At 47.3% G+C, this 22,732-nt stretch overlaps 1 protein-coding gene across 1 annotated transcript; it reads right to left on the reverse strand.

Moving 5' to 3' along the window:
* Positions 1–9,189: 9,189 nt before the first annotated feature.
* On the reverse strand, positions 9,190–16,425 carry RIIAD1 (regulatory subunit of type II PKA R-subunit domain containing 1). Its single transcript, XM_043876845.1, has 5 exons — positions 16,298–16,425; positions 15,719–15,795; positions 11,142–11,188; positions 9,891–10,017; positions 9,190–9,308 (listed from the first exon to the last, which is right to left on the reverse strand). Exons 1-4 carry the CDS (start codon positions 16,379–16,381, stop codon positions 9,947–9,949), a joined length of 279 nt encoding a protein of 92 aa, XP_043732780.1. The 5' UTR covers positions 16,382–16,425; the 3' UTR covers positions 9,190–9,308; positions 9,891–9,946.
* Positions 16,426–22,732: the final 6,307 nt, after the last annotated feature.

The raw sequence follows: 22,732 nt of genomic DNA on the forward strand, positions 1-22,732 counted from the left end.
TAATTTAATGTTCATCAAAGCTTTATTTCCCCAAATGGCCATCAACTGGTACACAAAGAAGGGACTACTATCCATCAGATAAAGGAACAAGCTAATGAATACAGATAGATTTAAATATAAGCTACGTGAAATAAAGTGAAGTGAAGCCGTTCAGTCGTGTCCGACTCGTAGCGACCCCATGGGCTGCAGCCTACCTGGCTCCTCCATCCACAGGATTTTCCAGGCAAGAGTACTGGAGTGGGTTGCCATTTCCTTCTCCAGTGAAATAAGCTGGGTACTCCCCTGGTGGTTCAATGGTTAAGCCTCCATGCTTCTACTGCATGGGGAGCAGGTTTGATCCCTGGTTAGAGAACTAAGATTCCACATGCCTCAGCCAGAAAAAAAAAAAAAAAATACACTGTGAATCTTACCTTCTCTCTAAGGGGTGAGCTTCCCTTCTTTACACTTGATAGGTCCTCCCATAACATCTAGTGCAAGATGATATACAGAACTGAGAAATGAAAAGCATGGAGATGGAAGTGACCTTGAATGAGAGAGAGCTGGCACACACTCAAAACGTTTGCTGATAAATGAACGGATTTTGACCTCACCTACAGTTAGAGTAAGTTAATTATCCCTGGACACACAGTACGTCCTTGTTCCCGAACTGTCATCTAGCCATCGTTCTCCAAGCTAAACGAGTCTAGGTAGTTTTTTTCCAGTGTGAAATACTGGAATCACATCAGATTTGACATCAGGAGAGTGCCAGCCCCCTGTGCCACACTGTCATCTGTGTATAAGTTTTTCCATCTGTGAAATAAGACTGGACTGGCTGATCTCCAAAGAAATTTCTACTTGAAGAAATTCTATGATTCAGTCCTTCCCTTTGGTTTCTAGATTTCTCTTAAGTGTGGAAACAAAACACAGTAACCCACTTAGCCTCTTTCCATCAGATTTCATTCTCAGGTACAGCTTAACTGATGTACACCCTACAGCTACCTTTTCACACTATTGAAAGGAAACATATCCATTTGAATGCAGAGTTCCAAAGAATAGCAAGGAGAGATAAGAAAACCTTCCTCAGTGATCAATGCAAAGAAATAGAGGAAAACAACAGAATGGGAAAGACTAGAGATCTCTTCAAGAAAATCAGAGATACCAAGGGAACATTTCATGCAAAGATGGGCTCAATAAAGGACAGAAATGGTATGGACCTAACAGAAGCAGGAGATATTAAGAAAGAGGTGGCAACAATACACAGAACTGTACGAAAAAGATCTTCATGACCCAGATAATCACGATGGTGTGATCACTCACCTAGAGTCAGACATCCTGGAATGTGAAGTCAAGTGGGCCTTAAGAAGCATCACTATGAACAAAGCTAATGGAGGTGATGGAATTCCAGTTGAGCTATTTCAAATCCTAAAAGATGATGCTGTGAAAGTGCTGCACTCAATATGTCAGCAAATTTGGAAAACTCAGCAGTGGTCACAGGACTGGAAAAGGTCAGTTTTCATTCCAATCCCAAAGAAAGGCAATTCCAATCCCAATTTCATTTGAATTCCAAAGAAAGGCAATGCCACAGAATGCTCAAACTATTGCACAACTGTACTCATCTCACACGCTAGCAAAGTAATGCTCAAAATTCTCCAAGCCAGGCCCCAAGAACAGTACGTGAACCATGAACTTCTAGATGTCCAAGGTGGATTTGGAAGAGGCAGAGGAAGCAGAGATCAAATTGCCAACATCTGCTGGATCATCAAAAAAGCAAGAGAGTTCCAGAAAAACATCTACTTCTGCTTTATTGACTATGCCAAAGCCTTTGACTGTGTAGATCACAACAAACTGTGGAAAATCCTGAAAGAGATAGGAATACCAGACCACCTGACCTGCCTCCTGAGAAATCCGTATGCAGGTCAAGAAGCAACCATTAGAACTGGACATGGAACAACAGACTGGTTCCAAATTGGGAAAAGAGTACACCAACCAGTTCAGTTCAGTCACTCAGTCATGTCTGACTCATTGCGACCCCATGGACTACAGCACGCCAGGCCTCCCTGTCCATCACCAACTCCCAGAATTTACTCAAACTCATGTCCATTGAATTGGTGATGCCATCCAACCATCTCATCCTCTGTTGTCCCCTTCTCCTCCTGCCTTCAATCTTTCCTAGCATCAGACTCTTTTCCAAAGAGTCAGTTCTTCGCATCAGGTGGCCAAAGTATTGGAGTTTCAGCTTCAGCATCAGTCCTTCCAATGAATATTCAGGACTGATTTCCTTTAGGAAGGACTGGTTGGATCTCCTTGCAGTCCAAGGGACTCTCAAGAGTCTTCTCCAACACCACAGTTCAAAAGCAACAATTCTTTCGGCGCTCAGCTTTCTTTACAGTCCAACTCTCAAATCCATACATGACCACTGGAAAAACCATAGTTTTGACTAGACAGACCTTTGTTGGCAAAGTAATGTCTCTGCTTTTTAATATGCTGTCTAGGTTGGTCATAACTTTTCATCCAAGGAGCAAGCATCATTTAATGTCATGGCTGCAGTCACCATCTGCAGTGATTTGAAGCCCAACAAAATAAAGTTTGTCACTGTTTCCACTGTTTCCCCATCTATTTCCCATGAAGTGATGGGACCAGATGCCATGATCTTAGTTTTCTGAATGTCGAGTTTTAAGCCAGCTTTTTCACTCTCCTCTTTCACTTTCATCAAGAGGCTCTTTAGTTCTTCTTCCCTTTCTGCCTTAAGGGTGGTGTCATCTGCATATCTGAGGTTATTGATATTTCTCCCGTCAATCTCGATTCCAGCTTGTGCTTCATCCAGCTTGGCATTTCACATGTTGTACTCTGCATATAAGCTGAATTAGCAGGGTGACAATATACAGCCCTGTCGTACTCCATTCCCAACTTTGAACCAGTACATTGTTCTATGTCCAGTTCTAACTGTTGCTTCTTGACCTGCATAAAGATTTTTCAGAAGGCAGGTCAGGTGGTCTGGTATTCCCATATCTTGAAGAATTTTCCACAGTTTGTTGTGATCCACACAGTCAAAGACTTTGGCGTAGTCAATAAAGCTTATTTAAATTACATGCAGAGTATATCATGTGAAATGCCATGCTGGATGAAGCACAAGCTGAAATCAAGATTGACGGGAGAAATATCAATAACCTGAGATATGCAGATGACACAACGCTTATGGCAGAAAGCAAAGAGCAACTGAAGAGCTTCTTGATGAAAGTGAAAGAGGAGAGTGACAAAGTTGGCTTAAAACTCAACATTCAGAAAACTAAGATCATGGCATCTGGTCCCATCACTTCATGGCAAATAGATGGGGAAACAATGGAAATGGTAACAGACTTTATTTCCTTGAGCTCCAAAATCACCGCCGATGGTGACTGCAGCCATGAAATTAAAAGACGCTTACTCCTTGGAAGAAAAGCTATGACCAACCTAGACAGCATATTAAAAAGCAGAGACATTACTTTACCAACAAAGGTCTGTCTAGTCAAAGCTATGGTTTTTCCAGTAGTCATGTAAGGATGTGAAGAGTTGGATTATAAAAGAAAGTTGAGCACCAAAGAATTGATGCTTTTGAATTGTGGTGTTGGAGAAGACTCTTGAGAGTCCCTTGGACTGCAAGGAGATCAAACCAGGCAGTCGTAAAGGAAAGTCCTGAATATTCTTTGGAAGGAATGATGCTGAAGTTGAAACTGAAATACTTGGCCAACTGATGTGAAGAACTGACTCATTGGAAAAGAGCCTGATGCTGGGAAAGATTGAAGACAGGAGGAGAAGGGGACGACAGAGGACAAGATGGTTGTATGGCCACCGACTCGATGGACATGGGTTTGAGCAAGCTCCAGGAGTTGGTGATGGACAGGGAACCCTGTTGTGCTGCAGTTCATGGGGTAGCAAAGAGTTGGATACAACTAAGCAATTGAACTGAGTACAGCTACCAGACAACTATTGGGATTTTGTTCTTCCATTTCCCAGAGATGCACTTATCGCTGTAATTCTTTGAGTGCTCTATGCTGTCACTTCTCCAGCTCAATGACCAAAGTATAGGCTACTTTGTGAAGTCCTGCTCCTGAAGGACCTGTCTTAGATTCCATGCCACCTGGGGCCTGTGAGAGATGGGTCCAAAGTATGACTACTGATGTTGTGTTGGGCCTTGAAGAAGCTTTCTCCAGAAAGCTGTGAGTCTTCAGTCTCCCACAAGTAGCCCTAAACTCCAACATATCAACTTGCATTTAATTTTAGTTTATTCCCTCTTCCCCTGGAGACTCTTCTCAGTGACTATGCCCTGTCCCAGGTTAAATTTACCACCTCACTGAAATAAGCACTGCTATCTACCGAGCCCTACTATGAGCATGCTGCCTGCAAGTGTAATGGCACCCCACACAAGTCCACAAGATACATGTCATCCCCCTTATAGATGAAGAAACTCAGCAACCCACAGGGACAACAGGAATACTTTATCAGTGCCAACAGCCTGTTTTTCTTTTTCAACAAGCATTTAGTGAAAGGCTACTGTATGCAAAGCACATTTGGTTCTTTCTGGTAAAGCAGAATCCTCCCATGGATGCTGAAAATGCTCTGGGTTTGTATGTCTATAATGAATGTGCTAGCATGCTCCCAAGTTGTTTTTACAAAGCAAATGTTACCATCCCTAGAACTCAGATTCATGATGACAACAATGCTCAAAGGTCAGATCTAGTAGCATGTCCCACTTTTTACAGATATGGAAAACCGAGGGCTTGCAAGACTGTTAAGCACAGAGATAAAAGTGAGGAAAGAATTCAGGAAGAAGTCTGCTTGGAAGAAACAAGACTTGCCCTTCAGATTTAATCATGGGGAAATATGATATTGGGCAGCAACTTGGTGCCTGGTGATACTTGATCATCTGTTAGCATTTAGCTCCACATGCTGTGAAATGTTTTCTGGCCAAGGTACCCCTCCCGTGCTCTTGCAACGGCTTGCCCTTTGATCATTTCACTTTTGAAACTGATTATAATTATCCACAAATCCAAGGGTACTCTCTAGACTATGGGTTCCTTGAGGGAAAGAGTGTATCTTATTTCCAAAACTTTGCATGCTGATTATATAATGTACCCTAGTATTTGTTGGATAGTGAATAAGTGAACAAATAAATGAATGAATAATCAACCTTGCAACCTTTCGTTCTGACACTTCTAAGGAGACATCAAAGCAGCAGCTCTGCTGGAGATAAGGCCCTGATTTCACAACTTCTAATAAACTTTCTAATATAGGGATCTGGGAATGTGTGAACATGCTCCCAACTCCGAGCCCTGTTCCTCTTCCTCTTGCTCACTACTTGGGCCTGGAGCGGGCATTCTCCGAGTGGCGTCTCGCCCAGGAGAGGGCAGCAGAGGCCCATCCAGTGAGACGAGAGCCCAAGCTTAACGGCCCAGCCCTGCCCCCCACCCGGTGAGGAGAGCAAGCCCATGAGAGCTTCTGCTCCAATTATGAGGATGAGAAAACTCACACGGAGGTCGCTCTGGGTCGCATGATGGCAGTCAGGCCTGCCCATTAGTCCCCATTACTTCTGAATGTCAGGGCCCATCTGCCGTTTCCGAGATGCTCCAAACATTTTTTAGCCTAAAACAGACCTGCAGCAATGGAAGCCGTCAGATCCCTGGATGCTCAGCATCTCCCATTACAAAAGCCCACCCCTGATGCTGCCTCTCCACCTACTGCCCTTCCTCCATCCTCCTCCCGGCCATGGTCCGAGAAGGTCATGTCCATAGGGAGCATGCATCCACTTCCACATCCTCAGTTCACAATCGCTACTACGTCCACTGCAGTCAAACTCCTGTCAACCCCACTGAATCAGTATTACCCACGACCCAGTTACACATCGGTGGAAACCTTTTGGTCTTAATTCATCTCCTGGGGAGTTCCCTGGTGGTCTAATGGTTAGGATTCAGTGCTTTCTCTGCCGTGGCCCGGGTTCAATCCCTAGCAAGGGGACTGAGATCCCACAAGCCACGCAGCACAGCCAAAGAGTAAATCCATCTCGCCTTTTCCTCTGCCCCTTATGCAACCCTTCTGCATACGTAAACGATCCTCTCACCCCTCTCCTTGTCCACACAAGAAACCTGGAAGTCAGTCTAGAATCTACCACCCCCCCTTATAACTCCACCCCATTCAAATCACAAGCCCAGGCAATCCCTCCCCCTAAAGACAACTAGGATTCATTTCTTTTCATGCCACCGCCTTAATCAAGCCTCATGGTACCTACAGTCAGGCTTATAACCACCACCCACCCATCCAAGCAAGCGCTGCGGGTGCCGGCCTGGGAGTGACGAGCACGACAGACAAGGCTGCTCCCTGGGGCTCAGGTTCCTGGGCCACAAACAGCAGCAAGAAAACGAGCCGACAAGATCGTATCAGACAGTGGTAGGTGCTGAAAAGAAAACAAACAGTGATGCGGTACTTTAATTAAAGATTTTTAAATGTCTGGGGGAGGTTACTTCAGTTGGATCCCCAGGAAAAGACTCTCTGAGGAAGTGACAAGAAGCTACGGAGGGCACTGTTGACTAGCTAAGCCCTCAGTTTCCCAGTCACCGTTCAAGAGGGAGCCACGTACACAGTTCTGGCCAAGATGGTGATAAAAGGTGGCGGGGCGGGGCGAGGGTGGTGGCGGTGAAGGGGGTATCCTGAGGAAGCTTCTGCTTTTCTGAAAAGACAGGCAAGCACCACTGGCAAGTCCCTTCCAGGTCCTCCTGCTTTTCCTGTGACCATGGGGGGAAAGGTGGGAGCCACAGAGAGGCGGCCCCTGAACCAGCTCTGGCAGCTGCCCTCCGTGAGAAAAGCATGGCCGGTCTGTTTAGCAGACTCTTCCCTCCAGCACAAAGCACCCCAGCTTGGATCACTAGCTCTATGAGGTTCTGGGGAAGAGAAATCCAGGCAGAGTTCAAAGGCCTTGCAGTGGGAACAACCTTGGCATGTTTGAGGAGGAGAGGAATGATTGGTGTGGCTGGAGCCCAGTGAGGCGGGAGGAAGAGAGCAGAGGGGGATGTCTTAGAAGGTGGAGGGACTTGTGAGGGTTTGTAGTCCTGGGAAAGGCATCTGGATTTCAAGTGCATGGAGAACCACCAAAGGGTTTTAGGCAGGAAAGTAACACTTATTTAAGTTTCTTAAAAGATCATTCTAGCTGCTATGTGTGGAGAGTGAGTCAGGGAGGAAGGGGCCAGAAGACATTGCTTTGGGACTGAGCCAAAGCTGCTCCCCTCCCCTCCTCTTGTGCCCTCTTCTGCTTTGGAAGCAAGGAAGAAAGGGGTGATGAGCATCAGCAGGCCACCAGCACCCTGCTGAACAGAACAGAAGCACCAAGACACCCTGACTGCCCCAGGCCTCTTCCCTCATGTCTGCGGGCAAACCCCTTCTTACCCATCACATGCCAGCTTCCGTGAGGCCTCCCTCACTTCACAGACGGACCAGGTGTTCTTTCTTCTGCTGCCTCGGGCATCACGCCCCTGCTACCATCATAGGTACACGATGGGATTGGTCACTCAATTATACAAGCATTCTCTCCACAAACACACACTGAGCACTTGCTGTATTCAGACACTGATAGGAAGTCAGAAACTCAACAGTGAACAAGATCGCCTTTTAGGTGTGGTCCCTGCCCTGGTGGAGTTTTCGATCTAAAAGGTGAGACAGGTAGACAGCTGAGGTTTGGGGAGTAAAGCGGCCAGTCTCCCAGACCCTGAACCGTTACAGGGAGGGACGATCGCCGCCTTATCCCCAGGACCTAGCACACGGTCTCTCTCACACTAAGACCTGTGTTAAGTGCATTCTTTACTCAGAAAGGCTTTCAAATGTATTTTCAGTGGAATGCATTTCTTCTTTTTACCAGGAAACTCCCCAATCACGGGCCGTTGTACAGTCACAGTATTAAATCACGCATTTGAGCACCCTGAGAAACACTCTGCTCTCTCTTCACATTGCTGCAGGTCTCTTCTCCCACAGAAGGCGCCGAGAGTGTCTGATCTAACACTTCACATCAGGGGTCCTTAGTGGATGTGTGTCTGGCTGATAGCTTCGTTTGGATTTTCTAAACAGGGATAGCTCATTATCAGATCCATGGCTGCTGAACTGTGATTCTGAAAGCACTTAAAATAACTCCTCAGGTTCCTATCGCATAGCTTATTATCTGCAGTTTTAATAGTTCTGTGTTACTCACTCAGTCATGTCCAACTCTTTGTGACCCCATGGTCTGTAGGCCAGGCTCCTCCACGGAATTCTCCACACAAGAATACTGGAGTGGGTAGCCAATCCCTTCTCCAGGGGATCTTCCCAACCAGGCATCAAATCCAGGTTTCTGGCCTTGCAGGCAGACTCTTTACCGTCTAAGCCACCAGGGAAGACCAACAGTTCTCTAACCGCCCCCATCTGGTTGCCTTTTCTACTACTTCAGGTGACAGTAGCTGGGGACAAGACAGCAGAGACAAGGCAAATATAAATACAGCCCCTGCTTCAGTCTGTATTATTAATATTTGGTGTTTCTGTAGCCATGGTGAAGCTGACAAGTGACATGCAAGTGAGAGGTCCTTCCTACAGTGGAGTTAGTACGTCGTGGAGGCCAGAGACATAGACACATCCATGCAAAACTTCTAGGCCTAGAAAGGACTCCACAAGGCCAGCTGGCCCACTCTCCTGCCTCTAACACTGAAAATGAAATGGCTGGGCAGCTTGTTCCTAAAAATCCCCCAAAACAAAGTCCCCCTCTGAGCCCCTCACTCTTATTCATGAGCCTGAGTGGGTTTTCTATGTCTAATCTCATTCACTCCTGCTGTTCTTCCAACCCAATTCCTCTTATTATTGCTTCTATGGAAATAAAAGTTAATCATCACCTGTACTCTGTACAGTAACCCCGGAGGTGAGATAAAAAACAAAAGCCACCTCGGAAGCACGGACTCTGCTAGTCTGAGTACCACCATGGCCAGCTGTGGTCCTCTCCAGATGCTCACCGCTGTTCTTTTGCCCGGTCTTGGCTCTGGGAGGGAGAGCCTGGAGGGGCAGGGAGTAGACGGGGCTAAGGCACATGAACCAGCCCACTGGCTGAGCTGAGAGGCCTCTGCCATGGGCACAGAAACAGGCCCTGCTACCTCCCGGGTCAGAGGAGGGGTAGAGCAGCCTCCCATGAAGGATGTCTTCCTCCTCCTGATTGAAATAAAGCAGAGAGCACAGGAAGGTCTGCTTTTAATGAGTATCTTTAAAAGCCTTTGCAACAGCAGGCGCAGCCCAGGGCAGCCTGGAAACCCACACTGAGGGCAACAGAGCTCTCTGGCTTTCAGATGACCCTGCAAAAAAAGAAATGGTGCTGCTAAATCAGGAGTGTGGCTTCTTCCCACCTCACATTTAAAAATCCCAACGTTCCAAATCATTTCAGAAAGCCTGCCTGGAAAATGTGTGCTGGCCCTCATAGGGTAGTCTGGCTTGACGATGGGGATGGGAGGATGCCCAATCCAAACGCTGTGAGGGAGGCGGCCTCCACCCCTTCCAGAAGAAGTGGGGAAGCCCTTCCACTCCCACCACCAAGGACACAAGGAAAAGGCCACTACAGGAGCTCACAGGAAGCCTGTGGTAACAGATCCCACCCCCGCTTCGCTGCCTCCCTCTTTCTCCAGAACTACTCCAACTTCCACTCTCCTCAACCACGTCACTAGATTAAGAAGACGGATGTCTCTGCCACAGATATGCCAGACAAACCCTAGGCCTCTCTTCACAGCCCCTAATTCCCCAAGGTAGTGTCAGGAAAACTCAACACTTGCAGAAACTTCTCTGCAGACTGTTTGGTTTCTTTCACACCCCGGGCCGAGGAGCCAGTGCTTATTTTCACAGGAGTGAAGAAGCCTCTGTCTGTAAGTGAGGTTAACACCCACCAGAGGCTGGATTCTTTCTGGTCTCTCTCAACAGCTGAGCATCGTGATTTTGCTAATTAAGCCGCTTTCTTCTCCTTAATTAGCTGCATGTGAATCTTGTTGGGAAGTCTTGGATCCGTGAAATAGTCTGGGATGAGAATCAAAAAGAAGAAATCATCTAAACCCAAGGGGAAGAGATGAGGGGAGAGACAGCTCACTCTGCTAAAAAGTTAGGACAGCTCTGTCTTGGCAGGACTGTTCCTGCGGTTCGGTTTTACGATGTAATATGAGATGTCACAGCAAATTCCAGGGTCACCATCTGCACTGCCCCGACCCCCAGCACTTCTGAGCCTCCAGCTCCAGAGTTCCCAGGAAGGGGGACACGGGGTGGCCCCGGTCCCCACCACACCACCCTGCCACTGGCTTCTCAGCTTGCTGACGCACAGGAAGCCGTTAGAGGGTTGATGAGTCTCTGGCTTTCTGCTCCAGGCCCATCTTGGGGCCCAAATAAATACCAAGTGTTATTCTTGTCTCTACTCGGCCTGCCGGCTCCTGTCTGAGACATCACGCCCTCTCTGAGAATATCCTCTCCAAGGAGGGCCAGGCTCTCACAGGATGACGACAGAGGAGGATTTTTATACACCCGGCATAATGTGAATCAGAGGCAGCATCTGCTGTGGCAGCAAAGACGTACTTAGATTCAATCAGGAATCTTGTGAGGCTGTAACCGATTCCCAGGGCTAAAAGGACCCGAGAAATCAGTCGACCTAGCCCCTTCCCTTTAAATACCATTGACCTCAAGCCCTCTCAGGGCAGCGGAGCCCATTAGAATCACCTGGGGAGCCTTTAAAACCGTGGATGCCAGGCCCCACCCCAGACTAATTAAATAAAACCCTGGGGGGGGGGGGCCAGGCATCCGTATTTTTTAAAATCTCCCCAGGTGACTTTAATGCACAGCCTGGGCTGAGACTCCTGCTTTAAGATTCCCAGGAGAGAAAAAAAAAAAAGATTCCCGGGAAAAGAGCTGCCTGTCTGTCCCTTTGGGAATCTCAACATTCTTAACCATCTTTACCACGAGGAAGTTCTGCCTCATTTCTTATCTGTCCTCATTCTGAGGAAATGACATGCAGGAAAGAGAGTTTTGAAAAAAGCTCCCTTGGGAGACATCAGGTGAAGTGGTATCCCAGGCTCTGCCCTGTCCGAGTCACAATTCACAGGAACACTCCTGGTGCGCGTTGATCACTCACCCAAAACGGATGCTGCCTTACTCACCTGCGGCAAATTCCGGAATGTCGTCTGGTCTTTTCAAAAACATTTCTCTGGAAAACAACAAGGGGTACGGGGCGGAGGTCCCGAGCTGTCGGCTGATGACCTGAGACACACCTGTCCTCGCGGGCAGAGAGCCAGAGGCCTCCCGCAAAGGACCCTTTCCGATGTGATTCTCCTTCAAGTCAGGATCCAGGGCCAGAAGCAAGGAGCCTAGGGAACGCTCAGCTCGAGAAACAGCGAGTGCTGTAGCCAAGTGAAGCTTGTCATTCACTCGACAGTCATTTCACAAAACCGAGGACAGGCCAGGGCTGAAGAGCTCGCTGCCTCGTCCCTGAGGGTCTCACGTGTTGGGGGACAGGTGTGCCACCCACAATCTTCCCAGGAAGAGCAACCAGAAATTGCCACGGGTGGGGAGAGAGAGCGCAGGAAACAAAGCTGAGAGGACAGATGTGAGACAGTTGTTGGCCCTGCAGGCCCGTGGACACTGTGACGACACCCGCAGTGCCGGTCCACTGGGAAGCTGAAACTGCCTCACATCCCACGGAGTTTTATGGCTCATAAAGCAGGTCCACAAATATTACCTCACTCTCCAACCCTGTGAAACAGCAATGATGTGCCCCGTTTTACACAGGAAGAAACCAAGCTTTCAAAAGGTGACCATTTGCCCAAGTTCATAAAGCGAGTAAATAAAGGAGTGGAGCCCCAGGTCGTGTGGCTCCAAGGCCAGGGTTCTGCAACATAGCCTCGTGGCCACAGCTGCCCTGCCTGCCCAGGAGGCCCCTGCCTTCCAAGTTTCAACAATTTTGCTTCCCTTCTCCTCCTTCAACTTGAGAACTGCTGAGCACAAATTAGGTGTAAGTCACTATATAAGAGGGATTGATTTTAAAAAGATAAATACAGCCCCACCTCAAAGAAAAGACAGTCAAGCACAAGGAAACAGGGAAGCTCCCAAAATACCAACTAACCTTCAGGTAGTGCTACAGGAGGGTTCGGAATAGCGTGCTGAGAGATCAGAGAAGAGAGGGCTGCCTCTTCAAACAAGACCCCCCAAGTCTTCACACAGCATCTGGCGTTTGAGAATCCTTGAGTTACACACGGGACAAGGGCTGAGGGACAAGAGACTTCCAGGACAAGGAAGCAACAGGAGCAAAGGTCCGGAAAGTAAAGGGAACAGCTCACAGTCTATTGACAGTGAACTCCTCCAGGGTAGGAACCGGGTCATCTCCACTTTTGTTTCCCCAGTGTCTAAAAGAGCACTCAGTGAAACAACCAGAGGGGTCCAGTCTTGCTAGAGTGGGGGCACATGCAGGAAAGAGAGGAAAGTGAAGGAGGGTCTGGTGTGGACGGCCTTAAAGACCAGGGAGAGACATTCCTATTCAGTTCAAGAGATGATGTTGTTTGTCACTCAGTCATGTCCAACTCTTTACGACCCCGTGGACCATAGCCTGCCAGGCTCCTCTGCCCATGGAGATTCTCCAGGCAAGAATACTGGAGTGGGTTGCCATTTCCTTCTCCAGGGGGTTTTCCTGATCCAGGGATTGAACCTGGGTCTCCTGTATTGCAGGCAGATTCTTTACCATCTGAGCCACCAGGGAAGCCCAAAAGAGATGATGGGAATGAATAAATAAAGTGTGGTAAAGTGCTACTGTGGAATATTATAAAGCAAGGAGAATGGAGGGGCTACAAGATATTGCTGAGCAAAAGAACCAGGCACAAAAGAGCACATACTGTGGAATTCCATTTATACAAAGGACACAGAGGGCTTTCCCTCAGATCTCAGTTGGTAAAAAATCCACCTGCAATGCAGGAGACCCCGATTCCATTCCTGGGTCAGGAAGATCCCCTGGAGAAGGGAAAGGCTACCCACTCCAGTATTCTGGCCTGGAGAATCCTTATACAGTCCATGGGGTCACAAAGAATCAGACATGACTGAGCAACTTTCATTTCACTTTCAAAGGATACAGAAAGGCAATACAAATCTGAGCAATTAGAAGTCAGGACACACACACACACACACACAAAGAAGTCAGGATACTAACTTTTTGGAGGAAGTGACTGGAGAGGGCCACAAAGGGTCTGAGGTGCTGGTCAGATTCTAATTCTTAATCTGGACACTAGTACCATGTGTATTCTCAGTTTGTGAAAGTTCATGCCATTTTCTTTTCTATTTTATATTTCAATTGAATTTTTTAAGGCGGTATTGTGGATCCACTGCAGATTTTTTTCCAGCCAAGGAATGATATGATTGGTGCTATGGTTTGGGAAGATTCATCTGCCTGGCTGTTTACAGAAACACCTACTAAAGCCTTCCTACAATGTCACACTTTGTTTCCTATCTTCAGCCTAAAACCTGAGATCTCTGGGTGCCTAAAAATAGGTTAGATCCCTACTCCTTCCATTTTTCAGTTCCCAAATTCAAGGTATGAAGAGTTCCATACACTGTATATATAAGTACAGACCAGAAAGCTGTGGCTGAATGGCCATAAATCATTAGGATCTGGAAGAGCCAAGTGGGGAGCCAGTTTCCCAACAAAAACACTGTGGGGCTTCTCACGGCTTGCAGTGAGTCTACAGCAGAGACCTGCAGACAGGTGAGGACAGGCATGCTACCCTGGACTCTGTCCCCTCTTCTCCGTTCCTCTTTTCTCATAGGAAGGACCATCAGAAGCATCCAGTGACGATGACAGGTTGATTCTGGTTCATTCTGGTACCATCCAAAGGAAATAACAATCACACACACACACATAAGCCCGAAAACAAACCCTCAAACTTCAAACACTTCTCTGTTCCTCCCACCTCCATCCCAGAAAGAGAAAGGCCTAAAAAGGGCCAGGAGGATTTCATGAGAGGAGCTTGAGGGACAGCAAAAGGAGAGGCCTCGTGGCCTACCTGGCCCAAGAGGGGGATGATAAGGAAGGAGAGGGAAAAATTGCCTGGGGTTGTCCTTGCAGCCACCAGGCTACTCCTGGAAACTGTTCCTGGGCAGAGAAGCAGGGCCATTCCTGCCATGTGACTAAAACAATGCCCTCTTCATTCACCACCCCCACTGCTTTTAATCCTTTTGTCTGTGAACATTGCAAATAGTGAGATATTTCAGGTTTTATCATTTATTCCCAATCTCCATTGTGAGCTCCCCAGGACAGGATAGATGTCTTCCTTTACCTCCCTTTAGAAGAAAAGGTACAGAAAGTGATGGCCCGATCCCCAGGGCTGACACTGTCAGAGGACCCCTAATCGATCTTTTGGCCAAGCCTTACCCCTAACCCAAATAAAACCAAACTTCACAGATAGGTTTCCATCTTCCCGTTCCCCTTCCCCTCTCTGCCCTCTGAGACTGCACTGCCATTTGGAGAAACGGCTAAAATATGAAGAACAATGAAGCATGAAGAAAGACACCCCTCTAGGCCTACTTTTAAAAAGACAGGGACTTCCCTGATGGTCCAATGGTTACCACACTTCTGCAGCAGGGGGCTCAAGTTTGAGTTCAATCCCTAGTCAGGGAACTTAAGATCATGCATGCACTCCAGTATGAGCAAAAAAAAAATCCTTAAAAGACAAAGGAGAGCACTACTTCTGGCTCCCAGCTCCTGTGTGCTTATAGTAAAACACAGTGGAAAAACCAGGGGTTTGGATCCTGGTTCAGCACCTGGGGAAAGTACTTCATGTGTAAAATGGAACTGATAATAAACTATCTTTGTAGAGCTGCTGGGAGAATCAGCACAAATGTACCGATTTGCCATACACTGTGTGGGCCCTGGGGACAAAAACATGGCTCCACCAGCTTAGAGCTTTGGTCCAGGGAGAGAGACAAAAGATGGACAATGCAATTACAATACAGTGTGATAACTGCTAATGCAGGAAACCAACACAGTGCCTGGATATGGAAGCCATTATTATTTAAATCTTGTCTATTTGTCTGTAGCCAAACAGAGATAGCTCTATTGTTTCCATCCATTGATGCACCATGATTTTTTTCCCCCTCAGTTCCTTGCTTTTCATCCCATTAGGAAATTTTTTCATTCAAGCAAATGCCACGCTGAAAAGCAGTGTGGGGGAAGGGAAAAGGTTTCCAAGATATGGCGGAAAATGGTTTTCTTTTCCCCAGGACTTACATGGGAGTGGCTTCCAACCCTTGGAGTCTTTCTACAACAATGTTCTCTGGTACATCTGAAAGGCCAGACATCTGTAATTTTTTTTTTTTAAGTTCTAATGATCTTGTTAAATACCACTGTGGAGAATAGTGTTCTACACCCAGTAGCTGTCTGCTGAGTTTCTCAATGCCAAATTCCTTCTTCCAAGTGTCAGAAGGTATATATTTATCCTCACAGATAAAATGAATGCATATTAATATTTTTGAGATAACTGAAGGAAGCCTCTAGAAATAACAAGAAAATCCTGGGTGTCACAGGCCCCAGCATTAGGAAATATTCGATCTTAGGATATTTTCTAATCTTCAGACCCTAAAGGAAGCAACAAACAGTGTTTAAACAAAGAGGAGGTGACTCACACTCATCTATCCCCAGCGAGATTTGGTAAAAATTTCCACTATTTACTCAAGGCCAGTCTGGAAAACCACCTACCTGAAGAAACCACTTAGGAGCAACGCCACTTCTCTGTGGGTCCTAAGGTACTTCTCATTGGTAATCCGAGTTTGAATCTGGGGGGCAAGAGCAAAAGGTCACCCTCCATGAAGAGAAAGATTTCAGGGTTCCAGGTGGAGGTGCAGAGGGCTTGGGGAAACAAGGGGCTCCCTGAACCCGGGTCTCTTCCCAGGATGTTTGAAAAGTTAAGCCATCTCTCTTCTTACAGATTATTAACATCTCCAGGGCTGCTGTCTCAGGCTCAGGCTTAGGCGCCTTAACTAAAGTCGGGTCTCTACCGTTGGGAAGTTCTTGTTTGTATCTAAGTTAAAGTATCCGGCAGTCATTTCGGTCCATTTCTCTGGTCCATTCCTATTGTAGTTCTTTTTGCACTTTCAAGCGCCTGTCAGGATCTGTTCAAGGACCCAGAAGCCAGGGGTCCGCCGGAGGTGTCCCCATCCCCCAGCCTTCCGCCCCTTTATCTGGGCACAGGCTCCCGAATCCCTTCTCTCCGGGGCCCGGCCCTCACCCGGGGAGGAGCTGCACTCCGATGGAGGCGGGAGTTGGGACCGCACCCACCTTGAAGCCGCGCAGCTTCTCCAGCTGCTCTGGGCTCAGTGTTTCGGGGTACAGCCCCTTAATCGCGCCCGGCAGGTTCGCCATCTTGTCGCGGTCGTCAAGGCGACGGGCGGCACAGCCGGTGAGGACCCGCCCCCAGCCTGGCCCCGCCCTCAAGCCCGGCCCTCTCCAGCAGGGGGCGGGGCTGAGAGAAGCAATGAGGGGGCCAATCTGAAGTCAGGGAGTAAGGTCCGGAGGGACTCTAAAGGACCCCCTTCCCCAGATTTGGAGACTGGATTTCCAGCTTGGCTCTGTGTGAAAGTGAGTCCTTCTTCTTGACCCCACTCAACCTCAAATTGTTTTTTCTTTAGCTTGAGAGCAAAACTGGAAAGACAACTGTAGAAAATTCTTAAAGAGATGGGAACGCCAGACCACCTTACCTGCCTCCTGTGAAATTTGTATGCAGGTCAAGAAGCAACAGTTAGAACCGGACATGGAACAACGGATGGGTTCCAAATTGGAAAAGGAGTACCTCAAGGCTGTATATTGTCACCCTGCTTATATGCAGAGTACATCATGAGAAATGCTGGACTGGGTGAAGCACAAGCTGGAATCAAGACTGACGGGAGAAATATCAATAACCTCAGATATGCAGATGACACCACCCTTATGGCAGAAAGCAAAGAAGAACTAAAGACTCTTGATGAAGGTGAAAGAGAAGAGTGAAAAAGCTGGCTTAAAACTCAACATTCAAAAAACTACGATCATGGCATCCAGTCCCAACACTTCATGGCAAATAGATGGGGAAACAATGGAAACAGTGACAGACTTTATTTCCTTGAGTTCCAAAATCACTGCAGATGGTGACTGTAGCCATGAAATTAAAAGACACTTGTCCCTTGGAAGAAAAGCTATGACAAACCTTAAAAAGCAGAGACATTACTTTGCTGACAAAGGTTCATCTAGTCAAAGCTATGGTTTTTCCAGTAGTCATGTATAGATGTGAGAGTTGGACCATAAAGAAGGCTGAGCACCAAAGAATTGATGCTTTTGAACTGTGGTGTTGGAGAAGACTCTTCAGAGTCCCTTGAACTGCAAGGAGATCAAACCAGTCATTCGTAAAAGAAATCGGTCCCGAATATTCATTGGAAGGACTGATGCTGAAGCTGAAGCTCTGATATTCTGGCCACCTAATTGGAAGAACTGACTCATTGAGAAAGACTCTGATGCTGGGAAAGATTGAAGGCAGAGGAGAAGGGCATGACAGAGGATGAGATGGTTGGATGGCATCACCAACTCAATGGACATGAGTTTGAGCAAGCTCTGGGAGATGGTGAAGGACCGGGAAGCCTGGTGTGCTGCCGTCTATGGGGTCGCAAAGAGTTGGACATGAGTGAGTAACTGAACAAAAAAAAGAGTGAAACTGGAAAAAGGATTCCTTAAGGCAGAATCTCCCAGAATTTGGTTCCTGACCCTCTTACTTAAAGCCTTAGTAGTAGTAATGGAGAATCTAGGCTTCTTCCCTTTCCACTGGCCCGGAAGCCAAACCCCTCCATCTGTCCTGTAGACACTTGACACTGAAGTCTCGGGTTCTTAACAAAACATGAAAGCACCCCATAGCAAGGAATGAACTGAGTTCTACAAAGGAAGGAACATTCTCGGGCTAAAAATGCTGGACAGGACCTGGGGACATCCTGCCAGAAGTTTCCCATCTTGGACTGACCTCCTTGTGCTGCTTATAAATTCTAAATCATGTCTCCCACTCCCAATGATACACAGGAGGGGAAAGGCAGTTGGTCTTCAAGATGTGTTCTTCTACTAGCTAATTAAGAAGAGAAAGTGAGACAAAAAGTCAGAGAGCTGAAAATAGCACCTAGAAAGGGCAGGAGGCTGTCTGACAATACACACAAGTGCTGAGTTTCTACACCCGCAGAGATCATACCCAGCAGACTGCCTGAGAGGCAGGGAAGAGAGCGCAAAAGGAGGCAGTCTTTTCAGATTTATGAACAACTTCATCATGTGGCACATACACCCAAGGAGCAAGGAAAGAGCTTGCCCAATATAAGGCCATGGCCTGGGAGGGTCTCTCTGCCATCTGCTTCTCAGAAAAGACTGAGGAGGGAATCCCTGGTGGTCCAGTAGTCAGGACTTGGTGCTTTTACTGCTGGGGCCAGGTTCAATCCCCAGTCAGGGAAGTAAGATATCACAAGCTGCAGTGTGGACAAAAAAAAAAAAAGACTGAGGAAAAGAAGTGAAAATGTTGGCAGTTCTCAAGCCAGGAGAAAACCTCCAGAGGTAGATTAAATAGTGGCCTAAAAGCTTCTTCCCAGAAACCCCATCTGGGTTAGTAATCATTTGGGTTGTTTTTTAGGAGCGTGAATTATAGTGAGAGGTAGATAAGCTGCCATCTGTCGGAAGTGATTCTTTTAGGCTGAAGCAGAGGTTAATCAGAGGTGATACTTCTCCCAGCCAAGACCTGTCTCTGCCCACCCCTCCACTCCCCAGAGAAGTTAGTAGTAAAACCTCTAGATTTGTACTGTGGTCATAGCCAGACACCTGTGGCTGAAATTTGCTGTGTTAGATGAGCTGTAACTGCTAAATGCCTACTGGATTTGAAGACTGTATTTTTTTTTTTAATCTTTTGTTTATTTGTTTTTGGCTGCACTGCATTTTTGTTGCTGTGCGTGGGCTTTCTCTAGTTGCTGAGGGTGGGGGATACTATTTGCTGTCTTCAGGCTTCTCATTGCAGTGGTTTCTCTTGTTGCAAAGCATGGGGTCTAGGATGCGAGAGTTTCCATAGTTGTGGCTTGAGGACTCAGTTGCCCTGCAGCATGTGGAATCTTCCTTGACCAGGAATTGAACCTGTGTCCCCTGCATTGGCAGGCAGACTCTCAACCACTGGACCACCAGGGAAGTCCGACTCTGTATTTTAAAAATGTAAAATATCTCATTATTAATCCTTATGTTGATTACATGTTGAATATTTTGGCTATATCATATACTCATTGAATAATAGTTTGAATATATCAGTTAAAGAAAATATATTATGAAAAGACTTTTCATTTTTACTTTCTTTAATGTGGCTACTAGAAAATTTTTAATTATTTATATATATATATATACATATGTATATGTATATAGCTTGCATTATAGTAAACAGTGCTGACCTGGACTGGAAAATCTACACACACACACAGAGATAATAGGCATATACATGCAGAATTCCCTCCACGCCCCCCACCCTCATGCATAAAATGATTAATGTCCTCCTTCTGCTAGGCTATGATCTTCTTGTGCTTTGAGAATCAATCAAGCCTCTCTTGACTGACCACATCCCATGGCCTAAACCCCAAATACACATATGTGGAAATGAGAGAAGCTACTTTCATTTTTTCAAACAGCTTCCCAGGTGGCACAGTGGTAGAGAATCCACCTGCCAATGCAGGAGATGCTTAAGACTTGAATTCGATCCCTGGGTCAGGAGGATCTCCTGGAGTAGGAAACGGCAACCCACTCCAGTATTCTTGCCTGGAGAATCCCACGGACAAAGAAGCCAGAGTCACACAGAGTCAGACACAACTGAGCATGCGCGCGAGTGATGAGTCAGTTCTCACTATTGTAAATTGTGCTGGCCTGTCTTACCTCTCCACTTGAAGGAAGGAAGGTTATAGCATCAATTCTCTCTGTACATTCTTTTTTTTTTTTTTTTTTTTCATGTATTTTTATTAGTTGGAAGCTAATCACTTTACAGTATTGTAGTGATTTTTGCCATACATTGACATGAATCAGCCATGGATCCACACGTGTTCCCCATCTTGATCCCCCCTTCCTCCCCCCCTCCTCATCCCATCCCTCCGGGTCTTCCCAGTGCGCCAGCCGAGTACTTATCTCATGCATCCAACCTGAGCTGGTGCTCTCTGTACATTCTTATAGATTCTGCTGCAGAAGTCTTCACTCTTGTTTTCAACTAGTGAGGCCAGCAAGTATTTGGTGACCAGTCACTCTGCCCACACATGCCATCACTACATTTTGTCCTTTCTGAAAAGCATCCCAATTATTTAGCACTTCTCAGTTCCTAAGAATCTAAAACCAGGAGTGTGCTCTCCCTTTATAAAGTCAATAATCTTTTAATGTAGGACATCTTAATGTTGAGCGCAAAAGCACAAGAAAAAGGATGAGCTTGGGGGTGGTGGGAAGAGAAAGTACCTTGGAGGAACTAGGAGCTGGAAGCCTCATTTCCTCCAGGAGAGCAATTCCCCAGTATGGGCCTCTGGTCATTTCCCCACACACACAACCCCCACCCCAGCATTTACCTCATAGGGATACCCTCTCCCATGGCTGGAAGGAAAACAGAGGTGTGCCCAAAGTCACCTAGCAACTAGGGCCTAAAGAGAGCTCCCACCTCTTCTCCCCTAAACCCTGCCTCTCCTCTCAGATTGAAACCTTCCATCTGGGGACCACAAACTAAACGAAGGATTGAAGACATTTTGCTGCCTGCAGCTGTCTCCTCAATTGCTGACTGAGAGGAGGAGTGAGGGGAGTTCATTATAATTCACTTTTCTGAATGTTTAATATTTCAATTAATATGATTAGCCCCAAGCCTGAATGAGCAGCAGGGCGGCAGGTCTGCTGACAAGACCCAGAGTAATGAGATCAACAGGGCTGTGGGGTCTTCCTAGGCTCTGTCCTCAGAGGGCGGATCTGTTCAGCATCTCCATAAATACCAAGATCAGATTAGGAGGCCAGGGAAGGAGCAGTGGGGGTGGGGAGGTGAGTGGAAAGTTACTTTCCAGATGTGTTTGCACTCTTGACTCCCTGGCACTGCCATCTCGTATTCTGACCACTCTGGTCAGAATGGTGGTCAGGTGGTCCTCTACCATCTCCCACCACCCACCCACTTTAGAGGACCCTACAGGGAGGACCTGGACATTCATACAATGAAGTATAATCATGTCTATACACACACAAACACTTTCTCTCTCTCTCAAACATACATACCTGGCAGAATGTGACTTCAGGCCACAGGAGGGAAGGGTGGAAGGGGGCTAATGAAGGACTGAGCAGTAGAAGGAAGGCTATGTCCCACCCAGGGCTCAGATGAAGGCACAAGAGGAAGAAAAGTCAGGCTCAACCACTCCCCACATTCTCCCTAGGAGATGTGATAGGGGAGTTAAACCTGTGGATTTGGAACCAGACTGTCTGGCCTCCACTCTCAGCTAGCTATATCTCTTTCTAATGCATGACCTTAGGCAATTCATTTAACCTCTCTCTGCCTTGGTTTCCTCATCTTTACTGGAAGATAATGATAGAGCCTACATCATAGGGTGGTGCTGAGGGTTAAACAAGTTAGTCAATATAAAGCACTTGAACAATGCCTAGGACATGAACCAACACCAAGAGCCCTCTAAGAGGTGTTACTATTACTTCCCTTTCCAGAATAGAAGCTGGCCTGCCCAGAGAGCCTAGGAAAAGGGGTGCTGGGATTCAGGTGGGACAGATTTCAGATGTGGAGACATCAGCCTCATTCTGGGGTGACGAAAGGGTAACAGGAGGCAGGGTGTCCCGCAAAAGCTGTGAGCCCTGGTAAGTGAGCACCAGATGGCGGGCAAGGGCTGCCCCATCCAGGAGGTTTGAGGTCACAGATACTCTCTGCATTGAGGAGGAACTGTGAGCAAGCCCAGTGCATGGAGGGGTCAAGCTCCTTCGACATCATCAGGCAAACTGGTCATCTACAGGAGGGCTGTCTAGGGGAGTACTGGCCCCCAAGTGTGCTTCTGTGCAACCCGACTCTCAGAGTCCCACTCAGGGAACCTAACTGGGGCAGGGGGAGGAGAAGGAAGGAGTGTTTGGGTCTCCTCTGCACTTAAAGGGGAGCTTGACGGTTGTGATTCTGCCCACTGAAGCAATCAGGAATCTACTCTCATCAGAGGTTCTTTGCGTTGACTATTTCGTCAAGAAATATTTGTTAAGTTCCTACTATGTGTGAGTAAGACACTGTGCTAGACACTGTGAACAGTAAAATGGGGAATTAAACGGTGTCCTGGTCTTCAAGGAGCCTCCCAGTGAGAAAGCTGTCACCACCCGTGACACTGTCACCACCGGCTGTCACCACCACCGCTGCCTCTCTGCCCACGCACTTATTACACACAAACCCCCCAGAGGGCAAGAAGGGGGCGTCAGCAAATGCCAGCAAGATCGAGTTTTCCTTGCTTTCTTTTCTGGAACACACACAATTCCCTCTCTGCACTCTTCTCACCCTGCTCTCTCTTCCACAACCCTGTTTCCATATTTCCCTCTGGGTCCCTTCTGCCCTTTCCCCCAGGCTCCGTGACCTGCTTCCCTCCCCAGCTACACCCTTCTCTTCACCCACCCCTAACCTGCCCAACTGTCTCTATGCCCTCTTCTTTCCCCCGATTTCTTTCCTTGGCTCCCCACTCTCAGTCTCCCCAGACGCCG

The sequence above is a fragment of the Cervus elaphus genome, chromosome 20, assembly GCF_910594005.1.
Source record: "Cervus elaphus chromosome 20, mCerEla1.1, whole genome shotgun sequence".
Lineage (NCBI taxonomy): Eukaryota > Metazoa > Chordata > Mammalia > Artiodactyla > Cervidae > Cervus > Cervus elaphus.

Coding starts and splice junctions, on each gene's coding strand:
- RIIAD1 (XM_043876845.1), bottom strand. CDS start 16,381: ATGGCGAACCTGCCGGGCGCGATTAAGGGGCTGTACCCCGAAACACTG. Junction 15,796..16,297: donor AGAAGCTGCGCGGCTTCAAG/GTGGGTGCGGTC, acceptor CTTGCCCCCCAG/ATTCAAACTCGGATTACCAA. Junction 10,018..11,141: donor CATTCCGGAATTTGCCGCAG/GTGAGTAAGGCA, acceptor TTCTCATCCCAG/ACTATTTCACGGATCCAAGA.